The 15,203-nt window shown below is 38.8% G+C and overlaps 2 protein-coding genes across 3 annotated transcripts in view; both read left to right on the forward strand.

Moving 5' to 3' along the window:
- The first annotated feature begins 1,430 nt into the window (after positions 1 to 1,430).
- Positions 1,431 to 3,463, forward strand: LOC113008344 (mid1-interacting protein 1-B-like). Its single transcript, XM_026145703.2, has 2 exons — positions 1,431 to 1,591; positions 1,818 to 3,463. The coding sequence occupies exon 2, from the start codon at positions 2,164 to 2,166 to the stop codon at positions 2,656 to 2,658; it is 495 nt and encodes a 164-aa protein (XP_026001488.1). The 5' UTR covers positions 1,431 to 1,591; positions 1,818 to 2,163; the 3' UTR covers positions 2,659 to 3,463.
- A 3,265-nt stretch (positions 3,464 to 6,728) lies between these two features.
- LOC113007509 (cyclic AMP receptor-like protein A) overlaps positions 6,729 to 15,203 on the forward strand; it is a 51,796-nt gene continuing 43,321 nt past the window's right edge. For both annotated transcript variants that reach the window (XM_026144142.2, XM_026144143.2), the window contains exons 1-5: positions 6,729 to 6,909; positions 11,913 to 11,965; positions 13,452 to 13,506; positions 14,679 to 14,735; positions 14,838 to 14,898. In XM_026144142.2, coding sequence (XP_025999927.1) covers positions 6,829 to 6,909; positions 11,913 to 11,965; positions 13,452 to 13,506; positions 14,679 to 14,735; positions 14,838 to 14,898 — 307 coding nt within the window. In that variant the 5' untranslated portion in view covers positions 6,729 to 6,828. The remainder of the gene's footprint in view (positions 6,910 to 11,912; positions 11,966 to 13,451; positions 13,507 to 14,678; positions 14,736 to 14,837; positions 14,899 to 15,203) is intronic.

Raw genomic sequence — 15,203 nt, forward strand, 5'->3', positions numbered from 1 at the left:
CCCAGCAAACAGGTTTTTGTCTTCACATTCTCACAATTCTTGCTGAGTGAGACTTCTTGAATGCTGATGCATTTACAAAGAATCTAGAACAAACCGTGCCCGCATACATCATCTCCAAGACACACAGCATGATTCAGGCCACCCCTTTATCCGTGCTTTAACTTCCGACACATCCTAACATCATTCATATGAGCTTATCCCTGTTTTGATTTAACACATTTTGATTTAATGCCTGTCAACATGGTGGAATTTTATTTTTGCTGACGGTGGTATGTGGAAAACATGTGTGTACAGTTTCACCTTGGCCAGAAGTGTTTACCAAAGCTCAGATTTCAGACTCCCACCGGGTGCACCTAGTGTATCAAGTACTAATGCTGGGCTATTTCTGATGCAGGGGCTGTGTGGGAGTTCCCCTGTTTACCAGCAGCTGAAGGGCAGACGAAAATCAGCTACCCACCACCACTGCTGGAAACCGGCTGGTGCAACAGTTCAGATTTTAAGCGTAATCTCACAAACCTTGACAGCGCTGCACCTGGTTTATGGACTAAATTACCCCGAGAGGAGTTCAGCAGGCCTGTTATATTTCTGTTAGTGTGAGACTGGTACTCAGTAACGAGTAAACCTGTACTCTAATCACATTTTTTGTTACTTTAATTGCATTTTTGTTGCCATAGATGCACAGTATCCATGGTATTTCTGCCTATTATGGGTATTTTGTACACAAAATACACCAAAAAAAGAAATTGCTTTATGAAAAAACAAGTTGACAGTATTATAGACTGTAAGCATACTGTATATGATTAGCATAAGAGGACACCAGGCAACTTCCCTGTGCTATTAAACCAAATAAAACCTGATCCACAAAGAGAAAAAGGAATTAAAATTCAAAGATAATTGAGTGATAGATGTTGCAGGACATTACTGCCCCCTCTTTCTTAAAGCATTAATTGTGTAATGACTGTTTGCACTTGACACACCCCAACGTTGAAACACCCAGCTTTATAAAGTATTTAACACAGGCTACACCCCCTCCACCTGCAACAGTAAACACTTATACTAACGTTTAATACAGATAAAGAACCACTGAATACTTCTATTATACTGCTGCTTATAATTTGCTGATGTCACTGCTGTAGACTTGCTGCCTGTGCTTTTTTACTCCAGATCATGAACCCAGTAACTCTACATTAGTACCAGTTCTACCGGAGTGTCTTTCACATACAGAAAACAGGCACTACGTGGTCGAGCTCTCAAGGATTCCAATAACTACACTATAAATATACATCGTTGAAAGGACTTCTTCCACGTGTTGCTTCTGTGCTCTTTGCACGACTACCGTCTCCTCATTGGTCAAACTCGGACTTGTCCCGCCTCCGGGTCATGATTGGTTTGCCTGGAAACCAAAGTGATGGGCTGATGGCTTGGATAATGAATATTCATAATACCGGTCCGCACGCTACAGCCTCACCCTACGTGCCTCAGCTGTGTGCTTCATCGGAACAGAATGTGGGATGTGGTGATGTAATCTCAGCGACTTTTTTTACCGGAAGACAGCGGTACACTGTAGGTTTACAGGACGGCACGTTGCACAGTAAGTGAAGTTTGGGATGAAATTGTTACGCGTAAATACGCACCGTGAAACATCGCGTGTATTGGGCTTTAATTGACGTCTGAACTCGATTTTGAGCTTTTTCTCGAGCTTTGCATCGGTGTTTGAGGTTTACTGTGGAATGTGTTCTAGTCTACCTGTCAACATAAAGCCACGCCTTTTCTAGAGAAAGCGCCAAACCTCTGTTCTCTGCTCTGTGCCATTTCAGGTCATTTGGGTCCGATTACTCTTGGTAGAACTCGACAAACAGGTTGTGGCACCGCCTTGAAACTACCTGTGTGTATATATCCCAGCGCTTTCGACGCGTTTCAGAACGATCGAGAAGAGCAAGCAACTGAGCGATAAAGCTCAAGAACCGAGCACGACTACCAGAGCAAGTCGCATGATTGCTTGAGGGCAGCCAATCTTCGCTGGAGCATTAACAGAAAAGCAGCCTCTGCGTAAAGCCGATCAGCGCGGTATTACAGCTGGGCACACACAGAAGAGAGGAAAGCGAGACAAGACATTCGGATCATTGCTTTCACGTTTGGAGGAAAAAAACAACTACCGCCAAGATGATGATGATGCAGCTGCAAGAAACCACAACTCAGAAAAACTCCCTCTTCAACGCCATGAACAGCTTCATCGGGGCCGTAAAGAACATGGACCAGACCATCCTGTTACCCAGCCTGCTGCGGGATGTCCCGCTGGATGAGGACAGCCAGATGAGCTCTCTGAAATCAGAGGAGGACGAGGGGGACATGTACAGCTACTACCAGCTGCTTAAATCTATCCGCGGGGAGATCGAGTGGGGAGTCAGGCACGGCACCTCCGACGAGACGCGCAAAGAGAGCATGAAAGTCACTCGCTCTCACTCCTCGATGTCGATGTCCTCCCTCTCTTCAGCCTCATCCGAGGAGGAAGACGAGATTGAAGACGAGAATCTGCAGAGCCAGTTCCAGTACCATCTCACCGGGCTGCAAATGGTGCTGTCCAAGCTCACTAACCAGGCTAATTCTCTCACCAAGCGCTACAAGAAGGAGCTTGGCATCGGAGGTTGGGGCCAGTAGAGCCCACATAAACTCTGACGCACAGACTCTTTTCGTTAACTGAATGACAAAAGTGTCTTCTTTGAATAGGCCTTCATGCTGCTGCTGCTGTTACTACTGATGAAATTCATGGACAAACATTTGAATGGTAGAAAAGAAAGCAGCTATTTTTATCTACAGGCCTAAATGGTGTTGGTCTACTTTGTGGTCTTGACTGTAGATGTGTTGATCTTGGAGAAAGCATTTGCGTGCTCATCACACTTGACTATATTTTTGCACTCCAAAGTGTCACACGCAGAATGCTTTCAGTTCAAGTGATCCACAGATGAAACGTATTTAAGCCTTTTATTTAATGTGTAATTTATTACCTCACTCTGTATGTTTAAGAGCCAGATGTTATTTCAAAGTTGGAGAAGAAGTAGTCTGTTGGATCTTAGACTGTTCTTCTGAACCACCTCACTGACAGGGATACTGACAAAAGACTTAGCGTCCTATCTGCGACACTGATGATGTTAGTGTGTTCAGATGAACTGTATTGACTGTTGTTTTAGTCTAATGTGTCTCATGTAAAGTTCTTTGGAAGGAGGCAGATGCTTATTGTAGCTGCCCATGATCGCCTCATGTCCTAAATGGTCAATGAACTGGAAACGATGGATAATTCTTCTGGATGGAGAATAATGAGGTTTTCCATGAGATACATTAGTTATTGTAATTTTACCCTGTTATGTCCATCTGTCAGTTTAAGCCGATGCTTTTGTATGCACCTTATGCCCCATTTTTGTACTTGGTAATATTTGTCTTTAAAATAAACTTTTATAGAAACTTATTGCACTTGTTGTGTTTTGTTTTTTCTTTTTGTAAAATCACTGCAGTTTTACATTTTAGATAAAAAGTGGGAGATTATTATAGCGTATTATTTTGTTTTGTCTCCCTCCCCTCACTCCCAACCTTTGTGGCAGATGGTCACCCTGCCTTGAGCCTGGTTCTGCTCTCAGTTTCTTCCTGTTAAAAGGGAGTTTTTCCTTCCCACTATCGCCAGGCACTTGCTGATTGTGTGATTGTTGTGGTTTCTCTATATTATTGTAGAGTCTTTACCTTACAATCTAAAGTTCCTTGAGTTGACTTTTGTGAACAGATACTATACAAATTGAATAACTATTGAGTAAAGACGGCAAAAAATGGAGTTATTTCTTGATTTTTACTTGGGATTTGCTTTAAAGCTAAACACCTAACACAACTGATCTTTCCTCTTTTGATCACAATGAAAGCCTGTAGGCTATTCTTAAACATTCAGAGTGTTGGTAATGTTAAGAGTTGCCACAAATTATGCATTATAAACTTGAACCATCTTTTTAAAATAATATGCAACATGAACATGCATCCAGAGATGGAAAGAGCCAGGTTATACATTACAAAAGAGAGAGAACGGAAACATCCAGACTTCCTGGTTGCATTCAGCTTCAATCCTTGACTTTTAAAAACGACTGGTTATCTCACAGTGATGATGGTTGTGTAAAGTCATTGATCTGAGCTCTTATCAGCTGGTGACAGATAAAGTATGAGTTTTGTTAGAGTTATTTTATCATAACACCCAAATATTTTGTTGCTCAACTGCACTTTTGTTTTGTTTCTTTTTCTTTTTTGATCATTTGTGTTGTTGTTGGGGGAAAAAAAATAGGTTATGACGCTGTAGCATTGTCTGCATTTTCTAAAGACAATCTCTGGGGAAAGGTGGATCTCAAAACCAGCAAGGGAATTAGCTGATCTTTTTGTATTTGCAGTCAATAGAGTGCCAACATATGCAGCCTGACCCAACAATACTGCAGTTTTGTCCGTGCTATGATAACCTCTCAGGTTAAAAACCAAAAGATTCACAGAAAGGCATTCTGACCTTCAGATTTACCACAATTGCATTCAGCCATTTGGAATTTAAAAACATGTTATAGAGTAGAAGTAGAAGGAATGCTACCTGCCAGTTAAGTTTCGAGTGACAACACCTTAACCCAACTGGGCTCTGTGTGATAAAAGGCTGATAATTATTACATGTATTTGAATGCGTCGAAAAAGACTTGTTACTTCCTTTTCTTAAAATCTCATTGTTTCCTCTGGATATTTCCAACTGACTAAGTGTATGACACAGAAAGAAAATATGTAAAATATTTGAAATTACATTGTTCAATCAGCATTTTCCTGCAGTCTGGGAATACCTGTGGCAGTTAGGTGTGCTCTGTAACTACTTTCATCAAACTAACATTTTACAGTATGTAAGCATTTTGGAATGCATGAAAAGGAGTGCCAAGTCTGTTGTGAATATACACATGTGTTACACATGTGTTACACACTAATGTAACACCCAGAAAACACCCAGAAAACAGATTTCCTTCACTGAGGTAGTGACAACCTCAAAGACCAGCAGGTACAGCTGGAGTTCCAGTGTAACAATAGGGCAACAAAGATGCACACACCCACTTTCCACTTTGATTCTCTGTTTCATTCACACTTGTGTAGAACTGCAGAAAACAAAAAGCCACAATCATCAGCAAATAAGGCAATTTGAAAGGAAAGGTGACATTTGAGGAATGAAGCGCACTTAATACATTCATCTCTGTGATGCAGCCAAGCTCTCTACAGCTAACTGAAATAAAGATTTTTTTTTAACTTTTATTTAACTTGTATATTTAATTATACCCAATGCAATGCATGAACAAAATCTACAATAACTAATAGAAAGCTACTAATGGCTACTACACTGGGTATCTCTGCCTGTTTGATATGGCAGATGCTCTTCCTGATGCAGTCCCAAAAGGAAAAATTGCTCCTACGAATGAACTGGGAATCATTAGGTTGTTAAGTGAATGTGTAAACCACTCCAATATTGAGACACAAAACATGGAATGAAGTGAAAACATTGCTTAATTTTCTCTTGCCTATCTTGTTTCAGAGAAACATAAAATTTACACATCCTTTAAAATGCATATAAACAGAGCCTAGTCCACAAAAATAAAAAAATCTCCAAACATACACACCTTGAAAATACATCTCAGAGGTTTTGCACAAAATCTAAACCCTGCCCATGCGAAGGACAAAGGTAACATGCTTTGCTACATTTATCAGTAGTCTAAATGAGCTGGCAGTTTGTAAAAACATCCGCTGAGATAGTACAATCTTATCTTAATCTCAACCTTAAAATGGCTACCAGAAATGACCAGAAAGGCTTTTGTTGTCAGTCACCAGACAGTAATGCTGCAACATGCTTTAATGGAATCACAAGGTTATGTTTTGTGGGTTGTGCTTGTTTATGTTTGTTTAATTATTTGTGCCCATAATCACGTTAGACATGGGGGACTTTGCGACCTCTTAGTTGCATACTAAAGGTTAACTGGTATGAGATATCTTGCTTAAATAAACATAAGAATGCAAAACTTTGTTCATGTGAACATTCACTAGCTTACTCAGCGTAAAGGTTCTTTTAATTTTGGGGAGATGTTATGCTATAATAAAAACAATCTTGTTATTTCATCATATTTTTATGGCCATATAAACCTTACACATTTCACCATAACACATCAGGACAGGTAATGTTTCTGCTTTATTGTCCCTTTGTTAAACTGGAGAACAGAGGTATGGTATTGTATATTTATTTTGAACATATTGAAATAGTGCAACAACAACAGAGAAAAGAGAGACACAAAAACTGAGCAAAACAAAACGAAAACAAAACAATAATACTTATAAATAGCTTGCATGTTCAAAAGGGAGTAGGAGGAAGCATAAGCTCATTTAATCCCACCCCTTTCCAGTATTTGATAACTAATCGTCAACACTTTTTCTTTCTGTTTATGCCCCATCCATCATAAATTCTTCCTTTGTTGAATGTATTTGCATTTATAACCCCACTAACACACCAAAAGATATACAAATTTACAGATATATACATATATAAACATACATAATAGTGGGTCAGAACACCTGATCAAAATCTTACCTCATCACTGTACTTTTCAAAAACCATATTTTTGTATGGCTTTCAGAAACATGGGCTGCAAAACGTCTGCACTCGATTTTTTCGCAAACAGTGTCTATCAGTTTTGTCCCCTTGCGCACACGGTAGAAACAGGAAGTTAATGGAAAGCTACAGCAAAATAAAAACAAATCGAAGCGAAATTGGCTGAAAATCGCTGCGAATCAAATATGGCCAGTCCAGATCCAAAGTCAATAAGTAACGATTCACGCTGCATATTTTTTAACACTCATTCAGGAGACTATCAATGCGTAAGTAGTTGACGTCAGTTAAACTTCAGCTTTTGGCTAATTAGCTAGTTAGCCGCGAAACGTTTTACCGTTTTTCTCTTCTGGGGGACTCTGCTGATTAAAAGAGAGTAAAAGAAATGTCCCATCCTGTTTTTAGTTAATGATTAGTTGATAAACAAAGACCTAACCCCTGCTTGGTTCCTGCTGCTAAGCTTTGGCACTTCACCCGATTTCATAGGCGTCTCCCATGCTAGCTGCGGCTAATCAACGTTAACGTCATTTCAGAAACCTACTGTGAGGTCCACTGGCTCATTAAACGATAACTGCACTCACCCACACTTAACCAGCCTTACACTGAAACACTACTGTCAATACGTATTGTTAACATATCTTAGTTTATATCTAAGCTGTATGCTTGGAAAGAGTACGTTCATATGTTTGTCTATATAAAAATGATACGTGAGCCAATTTAGTAATTTTAGATGTTAATTAGAATTTAAATTCATTCAACTCAATTAAATGTTCTTTTTTAAATGAGTGCCACCACTCATAGATTTCTGAGGAAGCGCTGGATCGTTCGTGGAGAACCATTTAGGCCTAAATGATGTGTGCTATCATTGGGCTGCTTGTTTACTAAAACAAAGTTTGTTTACTTTACCAAAACTAGAAAAAGTCGATTTTGAAAAATATTCATTAAATAATCCTGACCACCAAGTTAATGTAAGTAAAAGATAGTCATCATTATGCTGAATACTCATTCAAATTCAATGCAAATTCAGACAAGGCTTAATTTATATTAATGTAAGCAACTTTTCAAATTGTCGCACCTTTTATTCTTTCTTTCAGATTTTCACAATGTATACACAAGTCTTTGTTCAAATACATTTTATAATTCAAACTATAAAGAGGCAATAGATTAAACGCTTTTGAGATTTGAGATAAACTATTGTTATTAATTAAAATAATATAACAAGGTTTAAATATACTGAATTTTTAACATTTATTTGCAGTGAGTTTTTTAAATTTTTTTTATTTATGGTAGTGCTAGACCTAGAATTAGCACTTTCTGAGGAAAGAATGCCAGCTAAATGGAGTTACCTAAACAAAGGAAGGAAACTGAAAATAATTTGTCTTGTTTTGGTTATTTTTGTAACGGAGTTGCATTGATTAGAGCGACAGTCTCGATCTGATCAGGACAGAAACACAAAAGACTGACTGACCTTTGTTTTACCCGTGGTGTTCGCACATGATCCGATCATATCACATTCTGTTTGTTGTGTCATATCACTGTTTATTCTCTTCCTTTTAAACGCTAAATAGGTTTTGGTGGCGGGGTTGCACATGGGGTCATGCATAATTACTGTTCTTTAAAATAGGTTGGTGTCAAATAAAATTGTTTAACAATTATAAGAGACATGTATGAAGAAATGAAAGCCACATAAAAATTGTATTTATAACTAATTTTACCTCTTGACATGCAGTTTGGGCATCAAGAAATTGGGACAAGACAACAGGTCATTTTTGGGGTTCTCAAGAGCTATTTTGTATTTTAAATAATATTTTGGAACCACTTTATAAAGCTAACTTTACATTTTGTTGGAGAGCAAGAGTAGTTTACACAGAAAATGCGTGTTTTAGTATTTTGTGCATGGAATATTTTCAAGTTCCTGGGTGGGACCAGAAGTGTCCTTGTAGAATGGCTCAGTAGCTTTTACTCCACAATATTAATTTATTAGCAGCAGCTGTTTATCCTCCTATAAATGAAACTACTCAGTCTGTTTGAAGCAGTTAATGTTTGTACAACATGAAGGTAGTCCTAACATGTTAATACATCAGTAGTAATTATGCAGTGATAGAATAATGTAACAGAGTTTTATGCAGATATTGGCAGCATATCTGCGGTCAGTGATCCAGTTTTATATTCTGAATATCTGATTGTTGTTCATTGCCCTCTCAAAACCCACCACCTCTTTGAATATTATGGTGTTTGTATAGTGTCAAAATGTGTCAGAGAGTTGTGGGTTTTTTTTTGTTTTTTTACTATGGCAACAGCAGTTACTTCAGGAAGAACAGTCTCTTCCTCAGCAGGGGGTTGGCAAAGGGCATCATCTGTCTGAACTGCTGAATCTCCTCTGCCTGCCACCAGTCCTTTGAAGCTAATTAAGAATACTGCTGGTGTTTAACCTCCTCAAATTTCCCCATATCACTTCACATCTTTGTTCCTGTTGCTGGCCCTCTGTTCTTTGCGTAATCTGGATTGAAAGTCTGATGGTAGGCTACCGGTACATAGAAACTGCTCCTCTTATCTCTAATCCAAGGCCAAACCCTGCACTCTGGCGGCTCAAACTCTGTGTCATTCCTCTGCTGCTTTGGGGCTGTAGTGGTGTTGAACTGCCTTATGACATAGACAGAAAGCGCAACTGTTAAAACAGCATCTATCAGCCCTGTGCTAATATTTACAACAAAAAAAAGAGACAGAGAGACATGGCAAACAATCACCTTAAACCCAAAGCGGCTTGAGGGTTCAATCAGCACCTCTCTGCAAATTCAAGTGCCAAACCTGGATACTATAAGGCACTAGACATACAGGTGGTATGGAGTGTGCACTCTTTAAAAGGTCATTGATAAATAAATTTATCAGGCGTAGCTTTCTGCCTAAACCAAAGTTGACATGAGCTTGGGAGATTAGATTGGAAAGACAAAATCAGTACTTTTTCTGGTACACTAAATTTGCTTGTGTGAGAAGGTGTGGGTCTCGTGTGCCAGCAGTATCAGGCTGCAGGTTATCATCAGTTCTTGCAGCAGCTCAGCTGCGCTTGATAAAGTGTGCTGCAGTAGGGCTGTCTTGTGCGGCGCCCAGATCAGTAATGATGCAAAGGTAACTGCAATTTCCGGGGAAATAGCTGACTAACCCACATACAGATGTTCCTCAGTGAAGAAGGTAGCTATCTGAGTTTTTGGACAGTTTTTATTCATCGATTTCTTACTTTATCCTCTCATTATTAAAGATTGTGGGAAAGATGTTAATGCACATGTTTTTGTTGGCTTAGCAACACCTTGACAATGAGCCTTTCAGTTTGTGGAAATGTTTTGTTTTCAGACACATTGGAGGGTTTTCAAGCATGAGCGGCCCATTTGAGGTCATGTGAAATCAGATTTAATTTTAATTCTTTAATTAGGCTATTGCAATTTGATTTTGATTTTTGTTTTTTGTGAGCCATTCATAGGTGGACTTGCTTGTGTGTTTTATGCTTCATTGTCCTGCTGCATAACTTAAGTGCACTTGACCTTCAGGGCCAGACATTCTCCTTCAGGATTTTATGGTAGAGAGCAGAAGTTGTGATTACATCAACATCTGAAGCAGCAAAGCAGCCCCTGACCATCACACGGCCACCACCTGGCATGATTGTTACTTGTGTTGTATTTTGAGATCTTTTAGCCTATTTCACTTAGTTAGATAGATTATATTTAACTGATTTGTCAATTGAGCAGGTCTAGCAGTAATCAAGTCTGGTTGCGGCTTTTTGAAAATAAACAGCCTTTTTCCTCAATAATTCAAGTCATCATTTAATACCAGATCAAGATAAGTGGAAGGAGACATATGGCAACAAATATACACCGACCCTCTGAATGGATTCTGCTACATCGGATGCTTTGCAAAGAATTTGGTGGATTTAACACAGTGTGTGGTTGATTACCTTTAGAGCTGAAATCTTTAAGTATTTAACTGATGGGTTCATCAATTAAAAAATATAATTAGCAATACAGTATAGTTTATACACAATCAAATAAGAAAATTAATAAATACTTTCTTGTTCCAGCTGCTTAATTGTGAGGATTTGTTGGGGGGTTTTTCTGACTCAGCCCCCGTGTCTAACCCTTCATTACATAGTCAAAGTAAACAGCCATATATGTTAAAATAAGGCTGTTTTCACTGAAGGTTCGTTACTTTGTCAGTTTTTAGTAGGAATGAGACTCAGAGGTAAAACTCACAACTATGATATGAGGAGAAAAATAAAAAATAAAAAAATGGAATTATGAGCTTTTGTACCCTGAGTGTTGTTAACATTCCTGCAGTACTACATTGGAAGTCCTTCACATGAAACGAAGACAACAGGAAGGCCACACAGACAAAAAAGAATGTTTGAAAAATATGCCTTTAAATAAATGAAATCTTTCCTATCTTAAAACCTTTGAAAGTCTTAACTTCTAAGTTATGCATTAAAGGAAGACTTAATTTTTTGCAGTAAATTTCCATCTTTTTTTGAAAGGGCTGGATATGACGCAGCATTTGTTTTTTGCGGAAGTGATTATCAGACTGATCGAAGGAGCTCCTTGTTATTGTTGATGTGTCCCTTCCGAGAACACACGTGTTGGATGTGTGCAAAGGGCCAGTGCAGCGATGTTGCATGTTGGATTGTGCGGACATGCCGTTGTCTGTTTTGTATGCAAGGCTTCTGCTGCTGGCTCGTTCATCTACCCAGACTGACAGGACTGACTCACATATAATTCATTCTCATCATTCTTTCGCTTTCTGAGATCAGTTTCAGGTTGCACACAGCTTTTAGCAGAAAATGTAGAGTGTCAGGTTCTAGCTGTGTCTGTGTTTCATTTCCCAAAGCTTCCTCAGAAACCCTTTCTTTATAGTGCATTAAAATAGGTTCATGGACACTGTAGATGTGTCAGGTGCCTCCAGTTTTGATGCCCAGGTTGCCATAAGTGTATGCAAATCCTGTTCTTTTTTTTTAAGCTTGCATGTTTGCATTTATGTACACAAACACAGAGAACACATGCTAGAACAAATGGCAGACGTGTAGCCTGAGCTTATCAGGCACAGCGTTTGTACATCTGATGCTGTACGTGCTTCTAGTGCTTTCCAGTGCTTCCAGTAGATCATACAGAGTACACTACAAGGAGTACGCATAAGTCAGCTGAAGATGTTTATATGATTTATGATTTATATATTTTTATGATTAGTGCACGTGACCTGGACACTAATAAGATTCATTTTTTTTGTTTTGCAGGGGGTGATTTTAACAGTAAAGCGAGCCACAGGAACCTTCTCGTTAGTAGGATGGTGAATATATTTTGACTTATATCTTCCTCAAATTATTCTTTGTGTTCAGGGGTTGATTTTTTCTACATTGCTAAGTATTTAAGATATACAGACTGAGTGATGTGAGAATTTTGAAGACCGTTACCAATATTGGTGTTTGGCAATATAAAAAAGAAATTTTATTTTATTTTTCTCTTTCAGACACAAAAAAAATATTTCTTATGTGTCGTTTATTTACTTGTTTACACCCTGCCTGATTTGCATGGATCAACTGGTAGCTTTGTTTTTGGTGTTCCAAAGGTGTGACAAGGAAGTTGCAGACTGCCCTCTGATGGATAAATTATGCAATGTCAATACTCAAAACATGGTTGAAGGGTGTTTCTCAAATTAAGGATGACAAAAGGATGATGTATGCATCGCATTTGCACTGCTCACACTGATCTAAAATTTGTGCTTTTAACCAGAGCCACAGAGTTGAAGGAGGACTTGATGACTTGATGAAAATTGAAAACAAAAAAGAAAAAGAAAACAAAACAGGCAACACATGGGGCAGATTCCATAACACGAGGGATGACTGCAGTATTTTGAGCTACTTTGACAATGAAAATGAAATTGCAGTGCTTGTGTTCTCAGACTTAGCAAACTTGTAGATCAAACCCAAAAATCACCCTTCTGCATCCTGTTTGCTTGACATTTCTTTAAGAGTATTACTTACTCATCCATGAATAGATAAATTAAGGTAATCAAGTGGCCATCAGTGCATTATGTAGTACAGTCAGTGATATTTTCCAACACAGTATGTAGGTGTTAGTGGTATTTGATGTTGGTGATAATTTGCTTAATAGGTCACTGGCCTTTCCACAGTATTACATATTTGGCTAAGCTGCTAATTAGAATTAGTCATATAACATTTATAGAATATAATTAAGAGTGCTTGAAGATGTGGGTTGTGTTGGGGTGGATGACATTATAACAGCAAAAAATTCAGTCACCTTTTATAGGAATAATACCAATAATGAACACTGTCCATGTAAAGCTTCCAGTGAGCCTTGAGGTTGCTTATGTAGGTAGAAAAAAATAGTTGAAAATAGTAATGAAACTAAATAATTTATATCAAAATTTTCTGAACCCCCAGGCTGGTAGCATTAAGAGTTTAAGTGGACAATTATTTTAGTTAGCAGTTCATATATTGGACTCTAGCATTGATACTGCTTTGACTTTACAACATTTAACCCAGGTGGTCCTTTGTTGACACGGATTAGGCCCGCCACACGACTCTAAGCAAGCCGTAGCGGTTTAGTTTTTATTAATTTCAGCCTAAACAAGCTTTCATGCTTAGTGATCTTACTACAAGCTAAACAGTATTAGCAGTTAAGAGTACAAGAGAGCCCGCAGGGTTACGTGCTGGAGTTGTGATGATGTATAGAGCAGTAATTGGTCTGTAATGCTCAAACCGGTGCCCTTGTAATTAGCCAATCTCACTGATGTTTTTCTTCTCTCTCCTCAGCGTTTTCATGCTGTTTGTAATCTGGCTGCTTCGCAGGTATCACTCTTTGGCGCAGGTAAATTTGTACCTACGGTGTTCAGTATGTGTTTGACACTTCTTTTCCTGTTTGCTTCATTGCCAGCAGAAAGATGTTTAATTAGCCATGGCAAATCTTGGCATAATTGAATCCAATTAAAATGCACCAGATTAATGAAATGTGGAGTTAATTGACTTAATGGTCATTCTGCGATAGTGGTTGCCGTCTTGGGTTTTTTTTTTCTTTATTTGTTTTTTCTCTCTCCAAATGAAGAAGTTTAAATATATATAAAAAATGTTGGCTAGCTTTTTCTCCACTTTTTCATTCGTCGAGTCAAAGGGAGTTTTTCTGCAGTATGCTGCTCTTTCTGTTTTGTGTTTTTGAGACCATGTGGAATTTTTTGTGTTTTTTAAAGCCGGTCCAGCAGGAATGTCAGGTTTAGAAGCAGTGCATATTATCCTCTTAATCTGAAGTAAATGACAGCTTAGTGTTGGGCTCTGATGGATCCTATTACCTCTGGAGCAGGTTGCAGGGAGTGACCTCACATCCCTAATGCTCTTCCTCCTCCTCTTCCTCATCCTCCTCCTCTGCTCCTCTTATGCCACATAAACCTTCTCCTTTAGTCCATCCACTTTCAAAGGTTATCTGTCAGTCAATAGTCTTTAGTGCTCTCAAGGCCCTCCTGCGCTCTTTTCCTGTCTCCACCTCTCTCTGTTCACCCCCATCCTCCCCACCCCTCCTGCTCTGTAGCCTTGGCCGGGTCACTGTGGGACGCAAATTGATAAAATACCCTGTGTGTGTGTGTGTGTGTGTGTGTGTGTGTGTGTGTGTGTGTGTGTGTGTGTGTGTGTGTCTTTTTGTGTGCAGCCACTTCCACACTGTGTTACCACCTTTACAGGCAGAATTTAACTAACATCTGGCGAGCACAACCTTCCCTCCGGAAATTCTGCGGCGTACAGATTATTGATTCATTTCATATAAAATACAATGATTTTGCTCTAAAGCGAGTGGAAATACGAAGACTCTCTCGTATCTGATATTTTCACTGAGTTGTCACCAGGGATCCCAGTCTGTCAGTTACATCAGTGATCATTCGAACAATAATTTGCCCCTTCTCTCTAAGTGAATATAAATACGCAGTCTTTTTTTTCCACCTTGGATGTTATCTTAGAGAATAATCCTTTGTCTTTTTTTTAATTTCCACTGTACAGAAGATGATTCTTAGCCTGACTGTAGCCGCTGCCTTTGACAGCGTAGCATATGTCATGGTGAGTTACTCTTGTGTCTTCCACTAAACACACACGCAGTCTTTTTTTGTTTTCAGCGGTTGTAAAAATGTAAAACCGTGCTGCTTTTCTTTCTCTGCCCAGGGTGAGTCCCAACCAGATGGATCACTTTGTGATTTCCAAGCCTGGTGGCTAACGTATTTTGGTAAGAACAGTTTAATTGAGTGTTTATTGGTGCAGTTTGCATGACAAGCATGTGTAACAATAGACATCAAGCAAAGACATCAGATAAATATAAGGGGAGTTGTTTGTGCATTCAAGTGAGCTTTCCACTGTTGATCAAATAACTGCTACAACCCTGCTTTTCGGTATTAAAATAGATCCTTAAATCAGAAATATTCATTACTTAGAGATGCTTACTCATATGTTGGTAATCAGTGTGTTTTTTCTCAGTCATAATATGAATGGATATGTGCTTTTGTTGCATTTGGCATTGTGATTGTGGCTATT

This window comes from Astatotilapia calliptera, chromosome 16 (assembly GCF_964374335.1).
Source record: "Astatotilapia calliptera chromosome 16, fAstCal68.1, whole genome shotgun sequence".
Classification (NCBI taxonomy): domain Eukaryota; kingdom Metazoa; phylum Chordata; class Actinopteri; order Cichliformes; family Cichlidae; genus Astatotilapia; species Astatotilapia calliptera.